Below are 20,996 nucleotides of genomic sequence, written 5' to 3'. Positions count from 1 at the left end.
GCGGCCCGGCTGTGCCAGCTGGAGCGTGTCCCTGCTCCCTGTCCCGCACCCTGTCCCAGACCGCAGCCAGGGCGCTCCATGGCTGGGGGGTGCTTGGTCAGGACTTTCTCCATGGCCAGAGGGGACCATGACAGGGGGGACACTCGGTGGCAGGAGGGGACCACAGGGAATGCTCAGTGGCTTGAGGGGACAGTGGTGACAGGAGCACAGAGCCACCTCTGTGCCTCCCCTCGGCAGGGGTGGAGGAGGGAGCGCCGCAGGCAGAGACCAAAGGCACAATCTATTACTTTCGGCTGACATTTCTGCAGTTGTGCCAAGGGGAGGGAGCTGCTCAATGCCATCCCATGCCATGAAGGATAGCTGTGAGTAGAATGGCATGGTCCTGCTCCAGGACTGTTGGCACAACATAGACAAACACTGCCAGGATGCTCATCGCAGGCACAGGGGTCCCCTGCCCTGCTGTCCCCACAGTCACCAGCACTGCTGCCACCAGAGTGGTGCAGGTCTGGGACAAGGGCGCCCTGAGTACCTGCTTGTCCCAGCCCAACCCATGCCATCCCCAGCATGCTGAACAGGGAGCACTGCTCTGCTGTCACAGAGTCATGGGACAGCCCTGCAAGGGCCACCCACTGTCCCCCTGCACCCTGGCACACGGTGGCAGGAGCTCTGTGGACACCAGGGGTATAGGGGGACTGGGATCCCAGGGCACTGGGCTCATTGGTGCCAGAGTCCCTGGTTACCCTGGACATTCTGGATAAGGGGGGCCCTGGGGATGCCAAGGACACCCAACTCAGCTTTTGTTGTTACTAGGGTTGCCAGGGGTCCCATGGGTGCTGGAGATATGAGGGTTATAGCTGGATCTACCCCTATACCTGTGTGTATTCACACATGGGGTGCTGGGGGCCCAGGGACCCCAGCCCCAGGGATGCTGAAGGTCCTGGGGGGCCCTGGAGAGTTTTGAAGGTCTGAGAGCTTGCAAAGGTCCTGTACATCCTGGGCATCCTAGTGACTCTGGAGGTCCAGAGCTTCTAGAGGTCTCATGGGGATCCTGGAGGTCCCTGTTACTCTGGGGAGCCCTTGGGTCCCATGGAACTCCCAGGGGGGGCAGAGGTCCCTGTGACTCTGGAGGCTCCTGAAATCTCAAGGTTGCTGTGACTCTGGGAGGTCCTGGGGTCACAGGGTCTGGAAGTCCCTGTGGAGGCCTCTGGAATCCTTGTGACTCCAAAGTCCCAGAGGTCCTGGAGGTCCTGGGTCCCTGTGACACTGAGGTCCCAGAGATCCTGGGTATCCCAGGGGTCCGTGTGAATCAGAGATCCTGGATATCCCGAGGGTCCCTGTGAATCAGAGATCCTGGATATCCCGAGGGTCCCTGTGACTCTAAGGTCCCAGAGGTCCTGGGGGTCCAAGGAGTCTCTGTGACTCAGAAGTCCTGAATGTCCCGGGGCTACTTGTGGCTGCAGGGTCTCGATGGTCCCTGGCACTTTGAGATCTCAGAGGTGCTGGATGTCCCAGGGGTCCCTGTGACTCCAGGGTCCCAGAGGTGCTGGATGTCCCGGGGGTCTCTGTGACTCCAGAGCCCCAGAGGTGCTGGATGTCCCGGGGGTCCCTGTGACTCCAGGGTCCCAGAAGTGCCGGATGTCCCGGGGGTCCCTGTGACTCCAGGGTCCCAGAAGTGCTGGATGTCCCGGGGGTCCCGGTGACTCTGAGATCCCAGAGGTGCCGGATGTCCCCGGGGTCCCTGTGACTGCAGGGCCCCAGAGGTGCCGGATGTCCCCGCGGTCCCGGTGGCTCGGGGGGTCCCGGGGGTCCCCGCGGTGCCGCCCCCGCCGGGCCCCAGGTGAGCGGGGGCGGGGCGGCCGTGGCGGCCGTGCCCCGCCCCTCCCCCTCCGTGCTCTCAGCCAATGGGCGCCCGGCGGGAGGGCAGGCCCCGCCCCCGCGGTTTAAATGCCGCCCCCCGCGCCCGGCGCCGCCAGAGAGGGGAGCGCTGGCCCGGCCGCCGCTGCGCTGCCGCCATGGACTGACCGCCCGCCCCGCACGGCCCCGCACCGCCTGCCACGGTGAGTCCTGCGGCCGCCACACCGCCCGACCCTCCACGCGGCCACGGGGGGTCGTGGGGCGGCAGCTCATGGGCGGGAGGGGACTCTGCCGGGCATCCGCGGGCACAGGGGACGGTGGGGCCCCGGGGGGCCGAGGTGGGCCTGGGCTGGGCCGTGGGACACCCGGTGTGGCCTGGGTACGCAGGGTGACAGGGTGTCACCGGGGCCTCGACTAAGGGTCGGCATGCCCTGCTCCCTGCGAGGCCTCACTGAGCCAGGGGCACTCGGCTAGCTCCTGCCTCAGCTGATGGTTGGGCCTCTGCTGGGCTGGGGCGATGGCACTGCAGTGGGCTGGGACAAGGCTGCACAGAGGGCTCTCGCTTCCCTGTCTCTGCCTCTGTCTGTTTTGCCGTGGGATCACGATGGGGTCTGGCCCAGGGATCCTGGCCTGGTGCTGCATCCATCACAGGGAGGGATGTATTTGGGGCTGACATGGAGCAGGGCTCCATCCGGCATGGCCGGGTGGCAGTGAAGCGCTCTGCCAGCAGAAGGGCTCCAGACCCACACGGCACCAGCATGGTTTGGGGACCATGTTTGCTCTGTCCTGGCAGATGTGGTGGCTGGGCTCTCCTGCTGGGGTCAGGCAGAGGTGGGAGCTGCTGGCAGCAGTAACCACCACCACCACCCTCCTCCTCAGTGGAGAGCTTGGCTGGGGTGGGGTTTGGCTGCCCTCGTTCTGCTTGTCCTCAGGGGTTGGTGTCCTGGGTCACTGACCCGCTGTGGGGCCAAGCGGGTCCCCAGTGGTGCTGACAAGGGTTTCCCTGCAGCTGGCACAGAGGGACGGGTGCCAGCAGGGCCACGGGCCAGCCTGGCCGCCGGGCGGCAGGGATACCCCACTGCTTCTCCCGCCGCCAGCTCCCTGCGCACTTCATTGTCACCTGGCATGTGTTCTGAGGGTGCTGGCGCCTGTCACCCTCTTTGGGTGTGACTTTGGGCCACTGTGGGGTAAATGTCCCTTTCTACGCCTGGCTCCCTCCCAGGCTGGCAGCTGCCACAGGAGCCAACGCATCCCAGCAGAGATGCTCCAGTTCTGAGATGCCTCTTCCCAACCAAACCCCCCAGCAATGTCCCCCCATAGACCTCCTCTTGCCAGCGTGCCCCACGCCGCCAGGTCTCACCCTGCTGGGACTGGGGCGGCCGGACCGCCCTGACCCGGCTGTGCCGCTGCCCACACGGCGCTGGGCAGTGCCGCCATCAGGGATGACACTAATTACTGTTTTCCCCCGCGCCACGCCGAGGCCGGCCGGGCTCGCCGGGTGTCCCTGACGCAAGCGCTGCCTGCCCGGCTGGCTCTGCCGGCGGGACGCGCACGAGGAAGCGCTCGGGGACAGCCGCGGCCGCCCCAGTCACTCCGGAGGAATCTGCCCGTGCCGCCCGGGCCACGCGTGGCACCAGCGCCGGCCTCCTCCCACCCTCCGCCGGCGTTCCGGCTCCTCCCGGGGCGGTTTGGCTGCCGGCAAAGCGGCTCTGCTGGTTTTTCTCCTTGCCGGCACCTGAGATGGGGAGCGCGGCCGGGTCAAAGGGGCAGGAGCGGGATGGAGGGGCTAGCGAGTGCTCCGGGGAATGCAATAACCAGGCCTGCATTCCTGCGGGGCTGCTGCGGAAACTTTAATTAAACAGGGAGGGGAGCGGGAGGAGGTGGGAGCTGCGGCGGCGCAGGGTGGGTTGAAGGGGAGGAGGATTAAGGGCTTAATCCTGCGAATCCTGCGCGTCCCCCCGGCTGGCTCGCGGGAGGGGCACGTGCTGATATCGGCTTGTTTTGAGGGGTGAAAGGCAGGGGAGCAGCATCTGCATCCCGCCTGGCAGAGGCCCTGTGTTCCCCCCTGTCACCGCACGGCGCGGGGCCCCCGACCTTCCTGCTCTGGTGCCACCGGCCGAGGTGGCAGCCCACGGGCCAGCAACAACGCTGGCTTTGTTTGTGTGCACTTGCCGGTGCGGGAAGGAACATCCCGCCTGTGCCTGCTTCCCTGAGGTCCCCAGGCAGAGGGGAATGGCAGAACACTCCAGCTCCTCCAGCCTGTCCTGCACAGGTGTCACCCTGCAGCGCGGGGACGGCATCAGCCTCGTCCTTAAAAACAGGAGGCGGGTGCAAAGCAGGGCATCCCCTGCCCAGTCCCAGCCCGGGGGGCTGCAGACACGGCACTCGCACCCCAGCAGGCTGGCAGGGAAAGGCTGAGCCGGGAGTGGGGGAATCCGAGCCCAGATCCTCCCCGCAGCCGGAAAATATGAATAATTCGGCAAATATCTGCGGTGCAGGCGCGGGGGAGCCCAGCCAAGGCAGCAGCAGGCCGCTGGCAGGGCGGCCCCAACACCTCCAGCAGAAACGGGGCCCCCTCTCCACCCTTGGGGACCCCGCGGGGACCTGGGGACACTGTTCCCCTGCCCCCCGTTTCTGGGGGGTTGTCCTGTCCTCCCTGCCTTGCAGCAGCATCGTGCGGGGAGGCGGGGCGCGGGCGGCATGTCGGCGTGTGCCGGCGGAGCGGGCGATGCCGAGGGGCGCTGGCGGGGCCTGCGGGCCGTGCCAGCCTGCCCGGCGCTCGTGGCCGGGCGCGGATGCGCGGCCGTGGCCGGGCTGGCCGAACCTGCCCGGAGCGGGGAGCCTGGCAGGCGGGGAGGAAATGCCAGCGTAATTAAAGGGACGAGGGAGACTTGGAGTCAGCAGCTGGTTGCAGCACGGGACACGTCAGCGAAACCCGACCCTGGCATTGCAAAACCAGCCGCGGCTTCGACAGCATCCCGCAGGCCTGGCTGCGCTCCGGCGCTGCCCACCCGGGCGGGCTGGCACGGCCATGGCACCGCTGGCATGCCAGTACCCTGCACCCAGGGCTCTCCCAGCAGGCTTTGGATCCTGGAGCCACCTCGAGGGGTGCTGGGTCTGCCCCCAGCCACAGACAGCTCTTCACAGGGTCTCCATGTTGTGTTTTTAACTCTGCTGGTGATGTGGGGTGCAGGGGCACCCCACAGTGGTGAGGGGGCTGGGGGCTGAGCTGGGCTTGCTGGCAGGGGATGCAGTGATGGTGACCCTTGGGTGACAGTGACCTCTTGGAGGTGGCACAGCTCCTCCCTGTTTTCAGGGGCTGACGGCACAGGTCATGTCAGGGCAGGGCCGGTCAGGCCAAGTGACTCAGGCAGTTGTGGTGACCCTGCCCAGCCGTGGGCTCACCCCACCCTGGGGGGGGCCCGCTTGGGAAGAGGCAAGGACAGAGCTGGCTGCAGTGTTAACCCTGTCCAACACCCCGGCAGGGGGACAAGAGGACACAGCACGGGTCCAGACTCTCCTGGCGCAGGATGTGGTGTCCCTGCACTGCTGACGGGGCCGGGGCAGGCGGCGCGTGCTGCTGTGTGACCTGCAGCCCCCCACACACGGTGGGGCCCCGTGTGGCCACGGGGGGCAGGGAGCTTGTTTGGAGCTCCGACAGCTCTGAGCAGGGAAGAGATGGTAACACATGGGGCTGGGAAAGGGTTCATCTCTTCCTTGCCCAGGGATCCCCCTCTGTCACTTCTCCCTGACCCTGAGATGGAGTGGCAGGAGACTGTGAGTCTCTGGCCAAGCCTAGTGTCATTAAAGGGGCTGAAAGATGGGGCTGAGAGAGGAGCCCTTTGGGACACAGTGGCTGTGACATCAGGCAGGACATCCACGGGGAGCTGCAGTTGGGGTCCTTACAGCCTTGTTCACCCTAGAGCCTCCTCACTCCACCCCTGCTGACGCAGTCCACAAGGGACAGGGACACAGCCCACAGTGCTGTGCTGAGTCCCTGGAGTGCAACAGTGAGGGGAACAGCAAGGTGACCTGTGGGGACAGGGACACAGCCCACGGTGCTGTGCTGAGTCCCTGGAGTGCAACAGTGAGGGGAACAGCAAGGTGACCTGTGGGGACAGGGGCTGGCTGGGGGTGAGTATGAGCCCTTGGACTCTGTGGGGACACAAATGGCTCCTCCAGCCCCACACTCTGTGGCCCAGGTCACCTCTGGGTGCCCCTGTCCACAAGAGGGGCTGCTGCTGCTGGTGGTCTAGGCAGGAGCAGCTCTGGAGGGTGCAGCTGCTTCAACGACGGCACAAACAAAGGGTTAAGCTGAGCTCTGTGCAGGGGAGGCTGGCCAGGCTCCCACCCCTTCCCGGTGCTCTGATTCTCCGCATCCCCTGTGTTTGATTTGCACCCTGCTGAGCAGCTGGGGAGGTTGGGGCCCTTGTGAGTACTGGGGAAGGTCTTGGTGCCCCACCAAAGACAGCCCTAATACCAGTGGGACGTCTCACGTAGAGCCTGGGGTGTGCAAAGGTACCATATCCCCAAATCCTGGGGGTCTGGGGAGGGGAGAGCATGGAGCTGGGGTGGGCAGCCCCTGCGCTGCTTCACTCTCACCAGCCCTGCAGGCAGAGCGGGGTTCAGAAGTGCTGCACAGCCCTGCCAGCCCAGGGTACCCCCCAGCAGGGCCCATGCCCTAACCCTGCTGCGCTTGTCTCTCTGCAGAGCCGACACCATGAACCAGCTGATCCTTTGCACGCTGCTCCTCTTGGCCCGTGGGGAGCTGGCCGGGGCATGCCCTGCGGGCTGCCAGTGCCATGACCCCAAGACCATCCTGTGTGCGGCCAGGCGGGGCCCGACGGTGCCCCAGGGGCTGCCCCCCAGCACCCTCTCCCTCTACGTCTTTGAGAACGGCATCACGACGCTCAGTGAGGACAGCTTTGCAGGGCTGCCTGCCCTCCAGCTCCTGGACCTCTCGCAAAACAAGATCACCAGCATCCAGAGAAACATCTTCCAGCCCCTGACGGAGCTCGTCAACTTGGACCTGTCCTCCAACCAGCTGCAGGAGATCACCAATGAGACCTTCCATGGGCTGCGGCTGCTGGAACGGCTCTACCTGCAGAGGAACAGCATCCAGCACATCCATGCTGCTGCCTTTGACACGCTGGAGAATCTGCTGGAGCTAAAGCTGCAGAACAACCTGCTCAGGGCTGTGCCCCCCCTAGACCTGCCCAACCTCCTGCTGCTGGACATCAGCTGGAACAAGATCCCTGACATTGCACCAGGGGCTTTCCATGCCGTCAGCATTGAGTCCCTGAAGATCGCAGGGCTGGGCCTGACGAGCTTAAACGAGGAGCTCTTCCAGGTCCAAAACAACCTCCACGAGCTGGACGTCTCTGACAACCTGCTGGAGCGCGTCCCGGCGGTGCTGCGGCGGCTGGGCAGCCTCACCAGGCTCAGCCTGGCCGGCAACGCCCGCATCTCCCAGCTGCCGGCTGAGGACTTCCAGAGCCTCCACAACCTGCAGGAGCTGGACATCAGCAACCTCAACATCAACACCATCCCTCGGGATTTCTCCAGCTTTTTCCCCAGGCTGCGGGCCATGACGGCTGCCGGCAACCCCTTCAACTGCATCTGCCAGATGAGCTGGCTGGTGCAGTGGGTGAACGCCAGCGGGGTGGTCCTGCGGCGCCCTGAGGAGACGCGCTGCCACTTCCCCCCCAAAAACTCCGGCAAGCTCCTCCACCACCTGCAATACACTGACTTTGGCTGTCCCACCACCACCCCCACACCCACCACGCCCCGCACCACCACGCTGCCACCGCCTGCGCCGCTGCCCAGCACCCACCGCCCGCCGCCGCCCCCCAGCACCGCCGCACCCACCCCGAGGCCCAGAGACCCCCAGGACAGCTCCACGTTGGTGCCCTTCAGCGGTGCCCTGGCCCCCAGCAGCGCCCCAGCGCCCATCTGTCCCCCCCGCACATGCCTGAACGGCGGCACCTGCCACCTGGGTGCCCAGAACCTCCTGGAGTGCCTGTGCCCTGCGGGCTTTGCCGGCGTGTACTGCGAGGTGGAGGCGAGGGGAACAACGCCAGCCCCGGGCACCCCAGCCCTGCCACCCGCACAGCGGGTCAGCATCGCCCAGGTGGGCAGCACCTCCCTCAAAGTGGACCTGCACAGCTACGTCCAGTCCAAGGCGCAGCTGAAGGGCATCCGCCTAAGCTACCGGAACCTGTCGGGGCCGGACAAGCGGCCGGTGATGCTGCGCCTGCCGGCCTCGCTCTCCGAGTACACGGTGCGGGCGCTGAAACCCAACTGCACCTACCGCGTCTGCATTGGGGCGCTGGGGGAGGTCTCCAGGGAGGAGCAGTGCGCCGAGGCGCACACCCTGCCCCTCAGCCTGCAGCAGCACTCCCCCGTCACCCAGAGCCAGGAGCCCAACCTCGCCCTCATCCTGGTCCCCGCGCTGGCCGCCGCGCTGCTGCTGGTGGTGGTGGTCAGCGCCACCATGTACTACCGCCGGCACCGCCGCGCCAAGGCGCACGCCGGCGCTGGGGTAGACACCGGGCCCCTGGAGCTGGAAGGGGTGAAAGCCTGCCTGGAAAACGGGGATTTGAGCAGCCACGGCTGCAAGGTGCCAGAGGCAGCGATGCTTTCTGGCGGCTCTGAGTGCGAGGTGCTGCTCATGCAGTCGCACTACCCCAGCAACAACAACACCCCGGGGCTCAAACCCTCCTACTTCTGAACCCACAGGGCTTCCAGAGCCTTGGGCACAGGAGGGCTGAGCTCCAGTGGCAGCACCTGGCCACATCCCTCTGGGATACGGATTGCCAAGGAGCTGACTGAATTGAGGCAGAACCCCCCCAGTCCCACAGTGTGCAATTTCTGAGAGGCTGCCATGCTTCGGGAGGAGACATGAATTTTACTGCCCTGTGCCTTGATTTCTGTGACTCTACCTAGAACGTGGGTAGCAGACAAGGGGGGGTTAATTTGGGGGTTGGGGGGGCTTTTTTTAGCTCCTGCTAAAGAGCAAGCTGCTGTGGCTTGGCTGAGGGGCGCCCACGTGCTGGTAACAAGGGTCCTTCAGTGGAGCATGGCCCGTGACTCGACTCCCTGGAAGCTGATGTGAGCAGTACGGCCTGGCCGAGGTGCTGGGACCCTCGGGACCCCCGGGCCAAAGAAATGCCGAGCAGGCAAACCGGGAATTGAAGCTTTAAGAACTCAGAGAGAATATTTATACACCGTTATTTCCATTTCTTCTGGGAAGACTTTTTTAAGTACAGGTTTGTGTACATCTCTTTTGTAAGGCGGATCAGAAGGGTGTCTTTTTGTAAAAAAAAAAAAAAACAAACCCAAAATAATTAAAGTAACAACAACAAAAAGTTCTGTGCAGCCCTGAGCACCTCAACAGGCACTGCCCGTCACATGCAGGGGTGTGGGCAGCGTGGCGTGTCCCCTGCAGAGGAGCGGGAAGGTCAGCCGTGTCCTCCCGTTGTTGTTGGCGAGTGTGGGGATGAGTCAGGGCAAGGGAGGAGAGAGTTTTCCCGACTCTGGGCGTTTTTACCCCCAGGGCGCTGCCCCCCACCTCGGGCGCTGCGGATGCGTTCCCAAAACAGAGGCCACGGGATTCAAGTCAGCCCCTGCCCTGCACATCATCCAGCCTGACTTCATCCCTCCCCGCCTGCCAGATGGCTCCGGGGCCAGCTGCAGGACAAACAGCCCAGCCCAACCTCCTGACGTCACCCGCGGCGGCACCGGGACCCCCAAATCGCCCGTGACAAGTGTCAGCCTGCGTGGCCCCCAGGCTGGGAGCCGCAGCCAGAGCCCCCGCTGCCCGGCCCCAGGAACAGCCGGTTTTGTGCGCTGGCCCTGGCGGGGTGGGCTGCGAGCCGACGCTCGGCAGGTTCCCGCTGCCAAGTGGTTTCTGCTCCAACCCTCTGGTTTTAATCGTTTTCCAATCCTTTATCTTTCGGGCTGGAATTTTCCAGGTTGGGGCCCTGCCCGCCGAGGTATGTTTGATTTGGAGAGAATGAGCACAGCGCGGGGCTGAAGCTGGGGGTCACCGCCGTGCCGCTCCGGGCCGGCCGCTCCGCCGCGGGACACGGCCCTGACCCCCGGCCCCTCGGTGCCGCTTGCCCGGGGCAGGGAGCGGCTCTGGATGCAATTAGGGGCGCGGGGCGTCGGCGGGGCCGTCTGGCACAGCCCCCCGGCTCCCAGGTGGGCTTCCGGCAGGGCTGGCTCCCATTAGGGCCGGCGCAGCGGCAGGAGGGGCCCCTCGCCGGCGCGGGCGGCTCGTTGCGATGGCCACGTTCGCCCGCTCAAAGGGCCCATTGTGGTCCTCTCCCCACAGATTTTTCAAATTAACATCCCAAATTCCTCCCAAAATTGCTGCTGTGTAAATATTTTCACTGCGAGCTTTGTATATTTTCCAGCCTCGCGAGGAGGAGAGAAGAAAAGTCCCTGGCGGAGCCGCGGCCTCGCGCCGGGTGCCCCCGGCCGGCCGCCGCCACAGCCCCCCGAGCCCGGCCAGCCCCGGGCGTGTCCCCGCGTTGGCACCGGCGTCAGGAGCCCTCCAGCCCCTCCTGGCCCCTCACTTTCCCCCTCTTTTGCCTCCATGATGTGCCCAGCCCCTAACAAAGCTGATTTCCTCACTCTGATTTCCTCACTCGCAAGTAGCTGGAGGTTTGCAGGGGACCCCCCATCCCAAGTGTGTGCCTCAGCTGATCCCATTGCTCTGGAGGGGCTTCCAGCAGCTCCAGAGTGAGGGAGTCCAGCAGAGAGGCCAGGAAGGCAGAAGCAAAGTTAGGGCTCAGCTTTGGCAGGTGAAGCACCCCTGGGGGACACCTTGAGCCAAGGAGTTTGGGGTGCCAGCTTCACAAGGGGGACAGCAGGGCTCAGCCTTGGCACAGAGGTGATGGGGACACTGCGGCCAGGGCAGGGTTTGGCCCCCACCCACACCCACATCTGCACCCGGGCAGCTCTGCGGGAGAGCAGCAGTGCCCAAAATGGGACTGTCCAGCCCCTGTGGCTTCCTGAATCCCAGCACAAAATTCCCCTGGCCACTGGCAGCCCGGTCGTGCGCCAAGAGCCGCTCCGAGCGGCACATCGTGCGGCGCTGCTAATTCCTGTGAGCTGAATCAGCGCCGACAAGGATTGCAAAACCCCCTGAAATGGACCCAAAAAAAAAATCTCTCTCTGTGCGATCCAGCGGGGCCGGTAAGCGAGAGCCCCGGCCAGAGCCACCGGCAGGATGGGGGCTCGGCGGGGAGCCACAACGGGAGGAGCCGCCGGCTTCGCCGGGGCAAATCCTGCCTGCACCCTGACGTGGCAAGGCTGGAGGGCTCTGGTCTCCCAAAAAATCATCCCTGGTCCCAGACATGGCCCCACAGAAAGCAAAGACAGGTCTCCTGGATCCCCCAGGTCCCCATGTCTGGAGCAGAGTCCCAAGGGGTCATGCCTTGGTGCCAGGGATGCAGATGCCCACTCTCTGGAGGGAGGACAGGCGTGTGCCCACCACACAGCCCCCAGTGCTGCCAGGAAGAGCTTTGGAGTTCATCATCTTCCTGGAAAGCTGGGAAGGCCAGGGAGCACCGTCTGGCCACCGAGGCTGTGGCTCATCTGGGAGTGATTTGGGCGCTGCCATCCCGCCCTAGTGCTGGGCTATTTTTACCCAGTGGAATTACGGGACAGGCGACGTGGGCTGGGTGCTTGCCCCGCCTTAACCCCTTCATGTGGCTGCCCAGTAGCCCCATGGGGATGGGTCCCACTGGAGTGACACCTGATGGGGTGGGGTGGCCTCTCCGCTTCCTTGTGTCTGAGGGTGGCAGCCAAGCTGGGGCAGGAAAAACCCCTTTCCCACTGATGGCAAGCACATGTCAACCCAGGCACCTCTGGGATCTGCGGGGGGACTGGGACAGGGACGGGCACAGGAATTGACCTGTCCTGCTCAGGGTTCTTCCTGCTGGGATGGGTTTTTTCTGAGACCCCCAAAACACCTAGCATGACCCCAAAGGACTGCTAAGCCCCAGGAAAAAGCAGTGCAGAGGGTGCCAGGCAGGATGAGAGCAGGACTGGCCCATTGCAGCTGGTGCCTGGGGAGGGGTGGCAGGGTGGCATTGGGAACATGTGCCTCGGTGCCCTGGTGCTGGGAGATGCCAGGGCTGCAAGCCTGACCCCAGGAGCTGGCTCAGCCACAGGCTTTGGCTGGGGCAGGGGTGGGTGTTAGGGACTGAGCCCCCCTGGGCAGTGTCCCCAGGGAACCACTTGGACCCTCCACGTCCTGCTCCAGCGCTGGGGGAGCCAAACAGCCCCAAATCCCTCCACAAACAGCCTGCTGTGCCAACTCCCTGCTCAGGCAGGTCCCGGCTCCAGCACCTCCCAGCTCTGTCAGACTTTGCACTGTGAAGGGTGGTGGGGATCCAGCTGTCCCCATCCCTCAGCCCCACCACCATCCTGCCCTGGAGGGACATGCCCACTGTTGGAACACGTCACGGGGACACGGCTTCCTGGGACCTCTGCTGACCCCGGCATCTCATCCCTACTGGGCCAGCCATAGCCCTGAGCCCGCCATGGCACCCCGGCCTCCCTGGGGACACTTTCAGGACATCAAAAGAAGCGGTGACTGACACAAGGAAGCCGCTGCTCTCCTGTCACCACGGTGGTGACAGCCCCATTCCTGGGCGGTGCTGCGTGCGTGCGGCAGCGGGGTCTGGGTGGTGACCCCAAGTCGGAGCCGGTAACCCAACCCTGCCGGTGCTGGTTACAATTTAGGGCAACAATAACCTATTGAGGCCCCTTCCTGGCTCCTGCCCTGCTGCTCCTTGATCTAATTAAAGGGGGGCAGGGAGGACAAAACCCGAGCTGAAAGAACAGCAGGTACCCAGGGGTGGCACACTGAGGACCAGGATGCGGAGAGGGGCCATGGCCACCCACGCCTCCCACCTCCTGTCCCCTCAGGGTCTGGGCATTGGTGGGGTCAGCTCTTAAGCATGGTCCAGACATGCTCGGGGTGCTTTGAAAATGAAATTTGTGTGGTCAGAAATATCTCAGCTGCTCACGATTTGGGAAGGAGAACCCTCAAAAGGCACATGCTGATGTGGAGGTCTATGGGGCTGGTGCTTCCCACTCTCTGCCCTCTTCCAGGGATGCTGGATAGGGGCACAACCAGCCTGAAGGGTTTGCTGTTGCTGTGGGCATTGGGGCGAGCATACTGGGGTGACCCCCACCTTGGGGCACGCCATGGCCTTGCTTTGGGGTGCCATGGGGACGCGTGGTGCCGGCTCGCCGGGCGCGATGGGGATGCGGTGGGGATGCGGACTCCCCTTCCTGCCGGCCTGGCGTCAGTAATGAATGGTATGAGTTTCCTGCCCGCCCACTGATTGCTTCCTCAAAGAGCTTCAACGAGCTGCTGCTGCTGCTGCAGCTGCCCACGCCCCGCTCACGGCCCGGCCGGCACCGCTGCACTGCCCACCACATCCCCGGGCCCCACCCTGGGCACCCACGGCCACGCCGGAGATCCACAGGCAGCCCCGCTGCTGCTCGGCCATCCCCGGGGGGCTGAGTCCCTGTCCCCCGGTTCTAAGTCTGCCCCAAGCAGATCTGGTGATCTGGTGACCCCAAGAGCATCCACCCCGTGCCCTTGCCGCGGCTCCGCGGCTCCTGAGTGTCGCGGCCGTGCTCGGGATGCCTCTGCCGGAGGGAGAGCGCGGCCCCCGCTCGGCACCTCCGCCGGGAGCCAGCCCAAATCCCCCCGCGCCATTTGTCATCTGCGCCAGATTTACAGGCGGGAGCGCTTGGGGCTGGAAGCGCGGTGGCCCCGGCGCGGCTGCCTAAAAACAGCACCTCCCCAGCATGAGGGGGGCTCCGCTCGCCCCCGCCGCCCCCAGCCCCTCTCGGCTGGCCCCGCCACGCAGCCGCGGGCCGGCGGGGCCCCGGCGTGACGCGCAGGCAGCGCCCGCCAGCCGCATTCCTGCGCCGATAAACCCGGCAGCCAAAATAACTGCAGCCTGTGCTGAGGGGCCGAGCACAGCAGCGCCTGCAGCCCATTCAGCCCGGCTGGCTCGCCCCGGCCCGGCGAGATTCGGGGTGATTCCCTCTGGATTCTCTGCCAAGAGCAATAATGGACCCCAGGGCATCCGCTTGCAGCAGCCTGAGCCTCCCCTGAGAGCATTCACCGGGCACTGATGATGGCCTTTGCTCACTGAACTGGCAGAGCAGGAGAGTTGGGAGCTGCTCCCCTGGCAGCTGGCAGGAGGGCGGCTGCCCCTCACCCTGCTCCCACCACACCAACACCACCCCACCATCTCCTCTCCTCTCCTCTCCTCTCCTCTCCTCTCCTCTCCTCTCCTCTCCTCTCCTCTCCTCTCCTCTCCTCTCCTCTCCTCTCCTCTCCTCTCCTCTCCTCTCCTCTCCTCTCCTCTCCTCTCCTCTCCTCTCCTCTCCTCTCCTCTCCTCTCCTCTCCTCTCCTCTCCTCTCCTCTCCTCTCCTCTCCTCTCCTCTCCTCTCCTCTCCTCTCCTCTCCTCTCCTCTCCTCTCCTCTCCTCTCCTCTCCTCTCCTCTCCTCTCCTCTCCTCTCCTCTCCTCTCCTCTCCCCTCACCAGAGGCCCTGTATTGGCTGCCGACCACCCAGCCTGCCCCGGCGTCCCGGTCCAGCGCACAGTGAGGGTCCCAGCGAGCAGCGCTGTGCCAGCAGCCCTGGGAAGAGCTGGTGGCCTCCAGTGCATCCCAACCAGCACCGTGCCCCAAAGCCCCATCACCCTGGTGGGATGAAGGCACAGCCTCCTCCTCCCATTCTCTCGCCCACGTGGTGACGCCAGGCCAGCTCACTGGGCAGCGTGGGAGAGGCCAGGCCAGCTCCAACTGGAGAGCTCCCAGCCTTGGCAGCGCCCTGCAGACAGAGATGGCTCCATCGTGCCGTGACGAGGGCGCTGACCCCTGACACCACCGCAGCTCCTTTCCCACTGCCCCGGGGGTGCCCGGTGAGCGCCGGCCACGGCTGGCCGGGCAGCCACCACGGCACCACGGCACCACGGCACAAAGAGCGGGAGCCAGGGCTGAGTGGCTCCGCTGCTCCAGCAGCGCCAAAGGGATTCACTTGCCTGCAGCATCTTGTGGTGCTGCCCCAGTGCACAAGCCCACCCGGCCAGCAGCCACTTCAGACACTGTCCCCTGCAGTGCCACCACCCACCACGGCCCTACAGAACAGCCCTGTGCCCTCGACAGTGCTGCCTCTGCCCTCTCATCTCACCCAAACGGTGATGGGGATGTGGCTGGGTGGGCCCCAGCTTTGTCCCCAGCTTTGTCCCCAGCTTTGTCCCCAGCTTTGTGGCCGAGGGCTGCTGGTTCCAAGAGCTCTCTGCCAGCCCCTGCTCCACCACCACACTCCTGATGGGTCCCTGCCCATCACATTTCCACTGCTCACCCTCCCACCCCGTGCTGAGTCCCCATCCCTACCCAGGTGAGGTGTCCAGTGCCATGGTGAGCGTCGCCCCGCTGAGCCTCCGTGTGTCCCACAGCTTCACCTCCCGCTCCCGCATCTGCAGGGACAGACACGGCGTCAGCGGGCACTGGGGCTGCCTGACGGCTCCGCGGTGCCACCACCTTCGCCAGCCACCTCCTGCCATCCCTGCAAGGGCCAGGGCACCTGGCAAGGGACCTCCTGCTGTCACAGGGCACAGGCCACCCAAAAAGCACTTGGGGTGCTTTGGCACAGCAGTCACAGGGAGTAGGGCTGGAACACCCAGCGGTGCCAGGGCCACCTTCCTACCGAGGACTGTACCTGGCTGAACCCGACGGAGATGAGGCAATCGCTGGAGCCCATCCAGAGCAGCCGGGAGTCCTTGTTGTTGTCGTGTCCCGGGACACTCTGCAAGGCACAGGAGACAGGGCTGTCAGTATTGCTGCCAGCCACGCTGGACACGTGTGCTTCACCAGCCGTGGCTGTGAACTGCCCCGGGGCTGAGCAGTGGAGCTGAGTGCGAGCTCCTGGCTCTGCTGAGAGCTGCCCTGGGGACAGTGCAGTGGGGACAGCTCGCAAGCAGTGACAGCGCTGACTCCCCCCCATGCCAGTGTGGTTGCCTTGTGGAGCAGCTGGCCCAGCTCCCAGCAAGGAGTGGAGGGTGGGAGCAGGTAACGTGAGTGTGGTAGGGCACAGGATGGCTCCCGTGTCCCCAGGGCTGTCCCCACAGCTGGTAACCCGGGGTGAGGGGGACAGAGTGCTGCGAGGAAGCTTCTCCATGCCACAGCCGCAAGAGGAGGCTCTGCCATGGCGATGATGACAGAGGGACTTACTTCCCAGGCTGCATCCCCGGGCTCTTTATCCATGCTGAATCCTGGCTCCTGGAGCTGGGTGCCCCGTGTGTGCCCGGATGCTACTGAAACACGGCAAACTGAACCTGGCCATGCTCACCAGCCTGCTCTAATGCCCTGCACCCTGCTTCACCTCTCCCCTGGGCTCTCTGTGGGGAGGGACCCCCAACCCACATCCTGTCCCCATCCTGGTCCTGCTGAGGACAGGAGGGGAAGAGCTTCCACAGGACTGTCAGTGGGTGTTTCCCGGCTCCCATGTGGTCCCCAGATGGGCCCTGCGGTTCCCGGCGCCCCGGTGGGAGACAGCAGCCAGCCCTGGCCCGCAGCACAGGCAGCGCTCGCAGCCCCTCACTCTCATTGAGGAGCGCCAAGAGCTGCCTGCTAACGAGTTGGGAGCTGGCAGGGGAAGTGCAGGGCTCTGCCAGAGCCAAACCCGGCACGGTGCTTCCGGGACTTCCGCGCAGGGCATGGGCACCAGGCGTGGGGGCACGAGGAGTGGGGTGGGCACCGATGGGGCCATGAGCTGCGACCCCCTTAGTGCGAGCACTGTGACCACCGGCCACTCTGTGACCACCAGCGAGGCTCTGCCACCACGGCAGCCAGAGAGGGGCCACGGAGGGGTCACACCTCCCACCCCTCACTGGAGAAGCTCTGCTGGAGCAGCCTCCAGCCCCAGAGAGATGCCACTCTCTGGAGAGAGCCAGGGTGGGAGCAGGCGCGCGGTGCCAAGCCTGTCGTGCCCTGGCTCCGTCACGCCAGCTGCCTTGCCAGCACAAACACGGCTCACTTGGAAGAGGCAGTGCTGGCCAAGCCGAGTGCGGCACTCCCAGACGCAGGGCCAGGATGTGGGGCAGGAGGGGCCTGGCCCCCACCGCCAGCACGCTGGCAGGGGACCCAGCGCCCGGCAGGGAAAGGACCTGGAGAAGGGAACGTGTCCCAGGATCGGTGCCAAGAGGGATGGAAACTCCAGGAGCTGGGGCCAGCCCACGCGTCAGCCAGGAGACCACTGCTGCACCTAAGCCGTGTGGCTGTGGCAGCCACAGCTCAACATCTGCAGATCCCATAAGCGCTGGCTCCACGGCGCGGGGTCCCGCGGGTGCCCCGGAGCCCCTGGCGGCGGTGGCAGCCCCGGGGCGGTGGCAGGGCGGGCGGAGGGCAGGGTGCTGCCAGCGCTCCCAGCCCCCGGCGTGCCGGCTGCGGCGCAGGGCCATGTTTTCTGCATTAGTTCCATCCCGGCTGAGCTGTACGTATGGCAGCAAGTATGCGGGAGGCTGGGCTGCTCCTGCTCAGCCTGTGCAGATGTTGCCAGAGGTGAGTGTGCGGACAGCAGCTCCCCTGCTGCAGAAGGTCTTGGCAGGGACGGGGCAGTGTGGGCTGGCACTGAGGGTGGACACTGATGTGGTTCAGTCCATGGGATTGTTGTGGATCCCTGGGACTGGCAGAGCTGGGCAGAGACCCTGGCACCCTTCCTGTAGTGCTGCTGGAACCCCTGGAGCAGGGGATCAGCCACAACCCGAGGGAAGGTGTCCCTCCTGAGCTGCTTGTCCCTCCAGCAGGCTGCAAGGAGCCCACCAGCTCTGGGCCAGCATGCAGGGATCCAAGGACGCCTCCCAGATCCCTGCCAGTGCCCAGGCAGCCCAGACTCCTCCCGCCCATTGCACGCCCACAACTCTGCCGGTTTTGGGCAGCCCAGGGTGGGGGGAACCTGTGCCCCCTCCTTGGATCCAGATCAGCTGCATGGCGAGAGTGTCCAGCATCATCCCTCTCCCAGTCTCAACCCATCCCTCCTAGGCAGGCTGGGGTGAGGTGCTGGTTCCCATGGGGGTCCCCAGCCCTTCTCCCCGTGCAGCCCCGGGGGCTGCGGGGGCCCAGGGCCGGGGTGTCAGACGCAGCTGTTGGCAGCGATGCGGCGGGCTCGGGGAGCTGGGAACAGCTGCCCGCAGGAAGCGGCCGCTTCTGCTCCGCCGCCTGGGAGAGCCCCACACAAAGCCAAGGCTGCTCCGGCTCCCAGGCGACCCCTGTCTCCCCGGGAGCCGTCACCCTGAGCCGGATGCAGGGCACGGAGAGCCGGAGGTGGAGCCCAGGGCAGAGCCCTGGGGCTGGACGGGCGGGAGGTGGCCGGGGGGGGGTCAAAGCTGTGCTCTTGGCAGAGCCGCCTGGCTGGCAGGGCTGGGACAGCTCAGCCCTGCCGGTGGCTAACAGCCCATGAGCATGGCTAACAGCCCACGGACATCTGATCCCCGTGGGAAGCAACCCCAGCAGCGGGATCTGCGTGGGCACAGGAGGCACCAGTGCCAGGCTGAGCTATCCCTTTGCCAGGGGCTGCCAGGGCAGGAGGGGTCTCCCCCGGCCAGGGCACTGTGGGGGACTCTGGGGACAGACATCCACCCCACATCCATGCACATGGGCAGGCTGTTGCTCCTTGCACACCCTGCGAGGCTGTGGGCAGCAGGAGGAACGGCTTCCCCGGAGCCGAGAGGGTTAACCACACACCGAATCCTCCTCTCCGAACAAGAATGTGAGTGATCTCCTTCCCTTGCCAAATTCCAGTTACTCCAGAGGTAACCAGGAGAACAGAGCAGCCTCTCCCAGGCCAGCCCCACTCCTGGTCTCTGCCTGGAGCTCAAGGAGACCAGGAGCTCTCACCTGCCCCACGGGAGTGCAGGGACCCCACAGAGCTGCAGGGTTGCTCCCGTAGCCATCACACTGCCAGCACTGCCCCTGCCAGCTGTGTGGGGTGTGTGTCCCACTGGGCAGGGACCAGGACAAGTCCCTTGCTGCCCATGCCACCTCCCCCCTCCCACTGGCCAGGGCAGCATTGCTGTGAGGCCCCTGTGCCCTGGGGAACTGGGCACACCAGGCTCTGTCTCTCCCTCCATCACCAGCACAGCCCCCCTGCCCCATCCAGCCTCTCCTGCCCTTGGTGAGACCAAGGCCATGTCCCAGAGGGTGCTGTGGGCCCAGCAAGGCAGGAAGGTGGGTGGGCTCCCAGTGGGCACAGACGCCACAAAGCTGGGATGGGAGCAGGACCAGGAGAGGGGGACTCGCTGGCCAGGGGCGTGGGCAGGTTCAGCACCCAGCACCCAACACCCAGCACCCAGCACCCACCCCTCCTCCATTGCCTCTCCCCCCGTCCTGCAGCCTCCAGCCCCACAAGCCCTGCTGTGACGCCATCAAATCCCAAAACACCTTTGCCCTCTGGAGAGGAGCCTGCCACGAGTCTGGGTCAGGCACAGGCTGGGGCTCCTGAAATACCGTGACGAGCCCCAGCCCCAATAAAGGAGATGCCGACCTGTGTGGGCCTGGGCTGCTGAGGCCCTTCCCAGTGGGAGGGACGGGCACCCAGGCGAGGGCGAGCCGGTGCCACTGGACACCCACACCCCTCGAGATGCCTCTGGCTCATTCCAAATCCTCCTCGACTTCCCCATGTCTGCCATACCAAGGGCATTCCTGGGAAGGACAGGCGAGGGGGAAGCGGAGCAGAGGAAATATAAACAGTCCCGTGCAGCTACGCTGGGGAACAGAAGCATGAGAGCGCCGAGCACGGTGCTATAAATAGGCTGCCCAGAGCCAGGCCAACTTTTTCATAGCTTCCCACGGTCTCCTTGGGAATGTGGGATGCTGTGGACCTTCCCCCAGCCCGGAGGAAGCTGCAGCAGAGGCTGGGAGTCAGGTACCCCTGGGGTGACCCCAGCGTGGGATACCGTGACGATGGGGCAGTGGGAGGAAGGCTGAAGTCTCTCTACGTCCTGATGCACCTCCCCGGTGATGACAAGCGGTCCCCAGCCGGCCCTGGGCTGACTGCTGGATCCTGGGCAGAGGGGACATGTCAGGGTCCATAGAGTTCTGCCTGTGGGCACAGGCAGATCACCCCAAACCTGGATCTCCACCCCACCACAGCATCACCCTGCCACCATAGCCACACTGCGCCCAGGGACCCTCTCCATGGTGTATCTCCCACTGTGGCACAGCTGATGTGGTCCACGGAATGGTGGCCATGGTTTGGGACAGCGGCTGGAGTCCCTCTTCCCCCCAGGACCTTGAGCAGGGCTGGGACAGCACCGGCTGTGCTTGGGCTGTGAGCCCCGGCTGCTCCCCATCACTGCACTCCGCCCCCGGCACAGCCCGCGGGCTGAGGGGACAAACCCGGCGGGGACAAACCCCCAGGGACACTCTGCAGCTGTCCCCGGGCGCCCTGAGCCCCGGCCCCCTCATTAGCACAGCTCATTACGGCGGGAGCGGCCCGGTGCGCGGCCCTTCCCTCGCCCCGGCGGAGGAAGTTTCTCGTGAGAACGGAGCCGGCTCCTCTCCGTCCCACCCTGGCCGCGCTCAGCGCCCGCCCCGCAGCTCCACACGGACGGCGCCTGTCCCGGGCCTGTCCCGGGCCTGTCCCGGGCCAGGTGCTGGCCAGAGGCACACGCAGCCCCTCGCACCAGCCTGTGGGGAGCAGGATGTGGCCCACGGGCTCCGGACACAGGGGAAGGTGGCCACAGCAGAGAAGCCACCTCAGCAGCCCACAGCACATCCGAATCCCTGCCCTGCACTGCGCTGCTGACCCGCCTGAGGCATGAGCTGGCTGTGGCACGGGTATGGAGCCTCCCGGTGCTCAGCCTGGTGTCCCCCCAAAGGCAGGACCGGGGGGACACGGGAGGGACCTTTGGTGGGGTTTGCACGGGGATTGCAGGAGGGTGAGAGCAGGAACAGCGACACTGAGCCTCGGCAGGGCCGAAACTGCAAGGAAGAGGATGTGACTCGCTCCCAGGGGGAGGGTCAAGGCGAGGAGGGCGACCACCACCCCGTGGGAGGGGAGCACAGGCGCCGGGGCAGCGCGGCCTTGGCAGGGGATAAG

General features: G+C 65.4%; 2 protein-coding genes across 3 annotated transcripts in view; one reads left to right on the top strand and one right to left on the bottom strand.

Annotated features, from left to right (window-relative positions):
* Positions 1-20,996, bottom strand: part of CORO7 (coronin 7) — a 38,440-nt gene that overhangs the window by 7,769 nt on the left and 9,675 nt on the right. For both annotated transcript variants that reach the window (XM_063414106.1, XM_063414108.1), the window contains exons 8-9: positions 15,618-15,704; positions 15,293-15,375 (exon numbers count right to left, since the gene is read on the bottom strand). In XM_063414106.1, coding sequence (XP_063270176.1) covers positions 15,293-15,375; positions 15,618-15,704 — 170 coding nt within the window. The remainder of the gene's footprint in view (positions 1-15,292; positions 15,376-15,617; positions 15,705-20,996) is intronic.
* On the top strand, positions 1,930-11,853 carry VASN (vasorin). Its single transcript, XM_063414109.1, has 2 exons — positions 1,930-2,057; positions 6,565-11,853. The coding sequence occupies exons 1-2, from the start codon at positions 1,945-1,947 to the stop codon at positions 8,582-8,584; spliced, it is 2,133 nt and encodes a 710-aa protein (XP_063270179.1). The 5' UTR covers positions 1,930-1,944; the 3' UTR covers positions 8,585-11,853.

The sequence above is a fragment of the Prinia subflava genome, chromosome 17 (assembly GCF_021018805.1).
Source record: "Prinia subflava isolate CZ2003 ecotype Zambia chromosome 17, Cam_Psub_1.2, whole genome shotgun sequence".
Lineage (NCBI taxonomy): Eukaryota > Metazoa > Chordata > Aves > Passeriformes > Cisticolidae > Prinia > Prinia subflava.
The sequence above is the reverse complement of the archived record's forward strand: the minus strand, read 5'-3'. Positions and strand labels throughout refer to the sequence as shown.

Excerpts from the sequence above, each read along its gene's own strand:
- VASN (XM_063414109.1), top strand. The coding sequence starts at position 1,945 with ATGCCGCCCCCCGCGCCCGGCGCCGCCAGAGAGGGGAGCGCTGGCCCG. Across the intron at positions 2,058-6,564 it reads GCCCCGCACCGCCTGCCACG|AGCCGACACCATGAACCAGC; the intron begins GTGAGTCCTGCG and ends GTCTCTCTGCAG.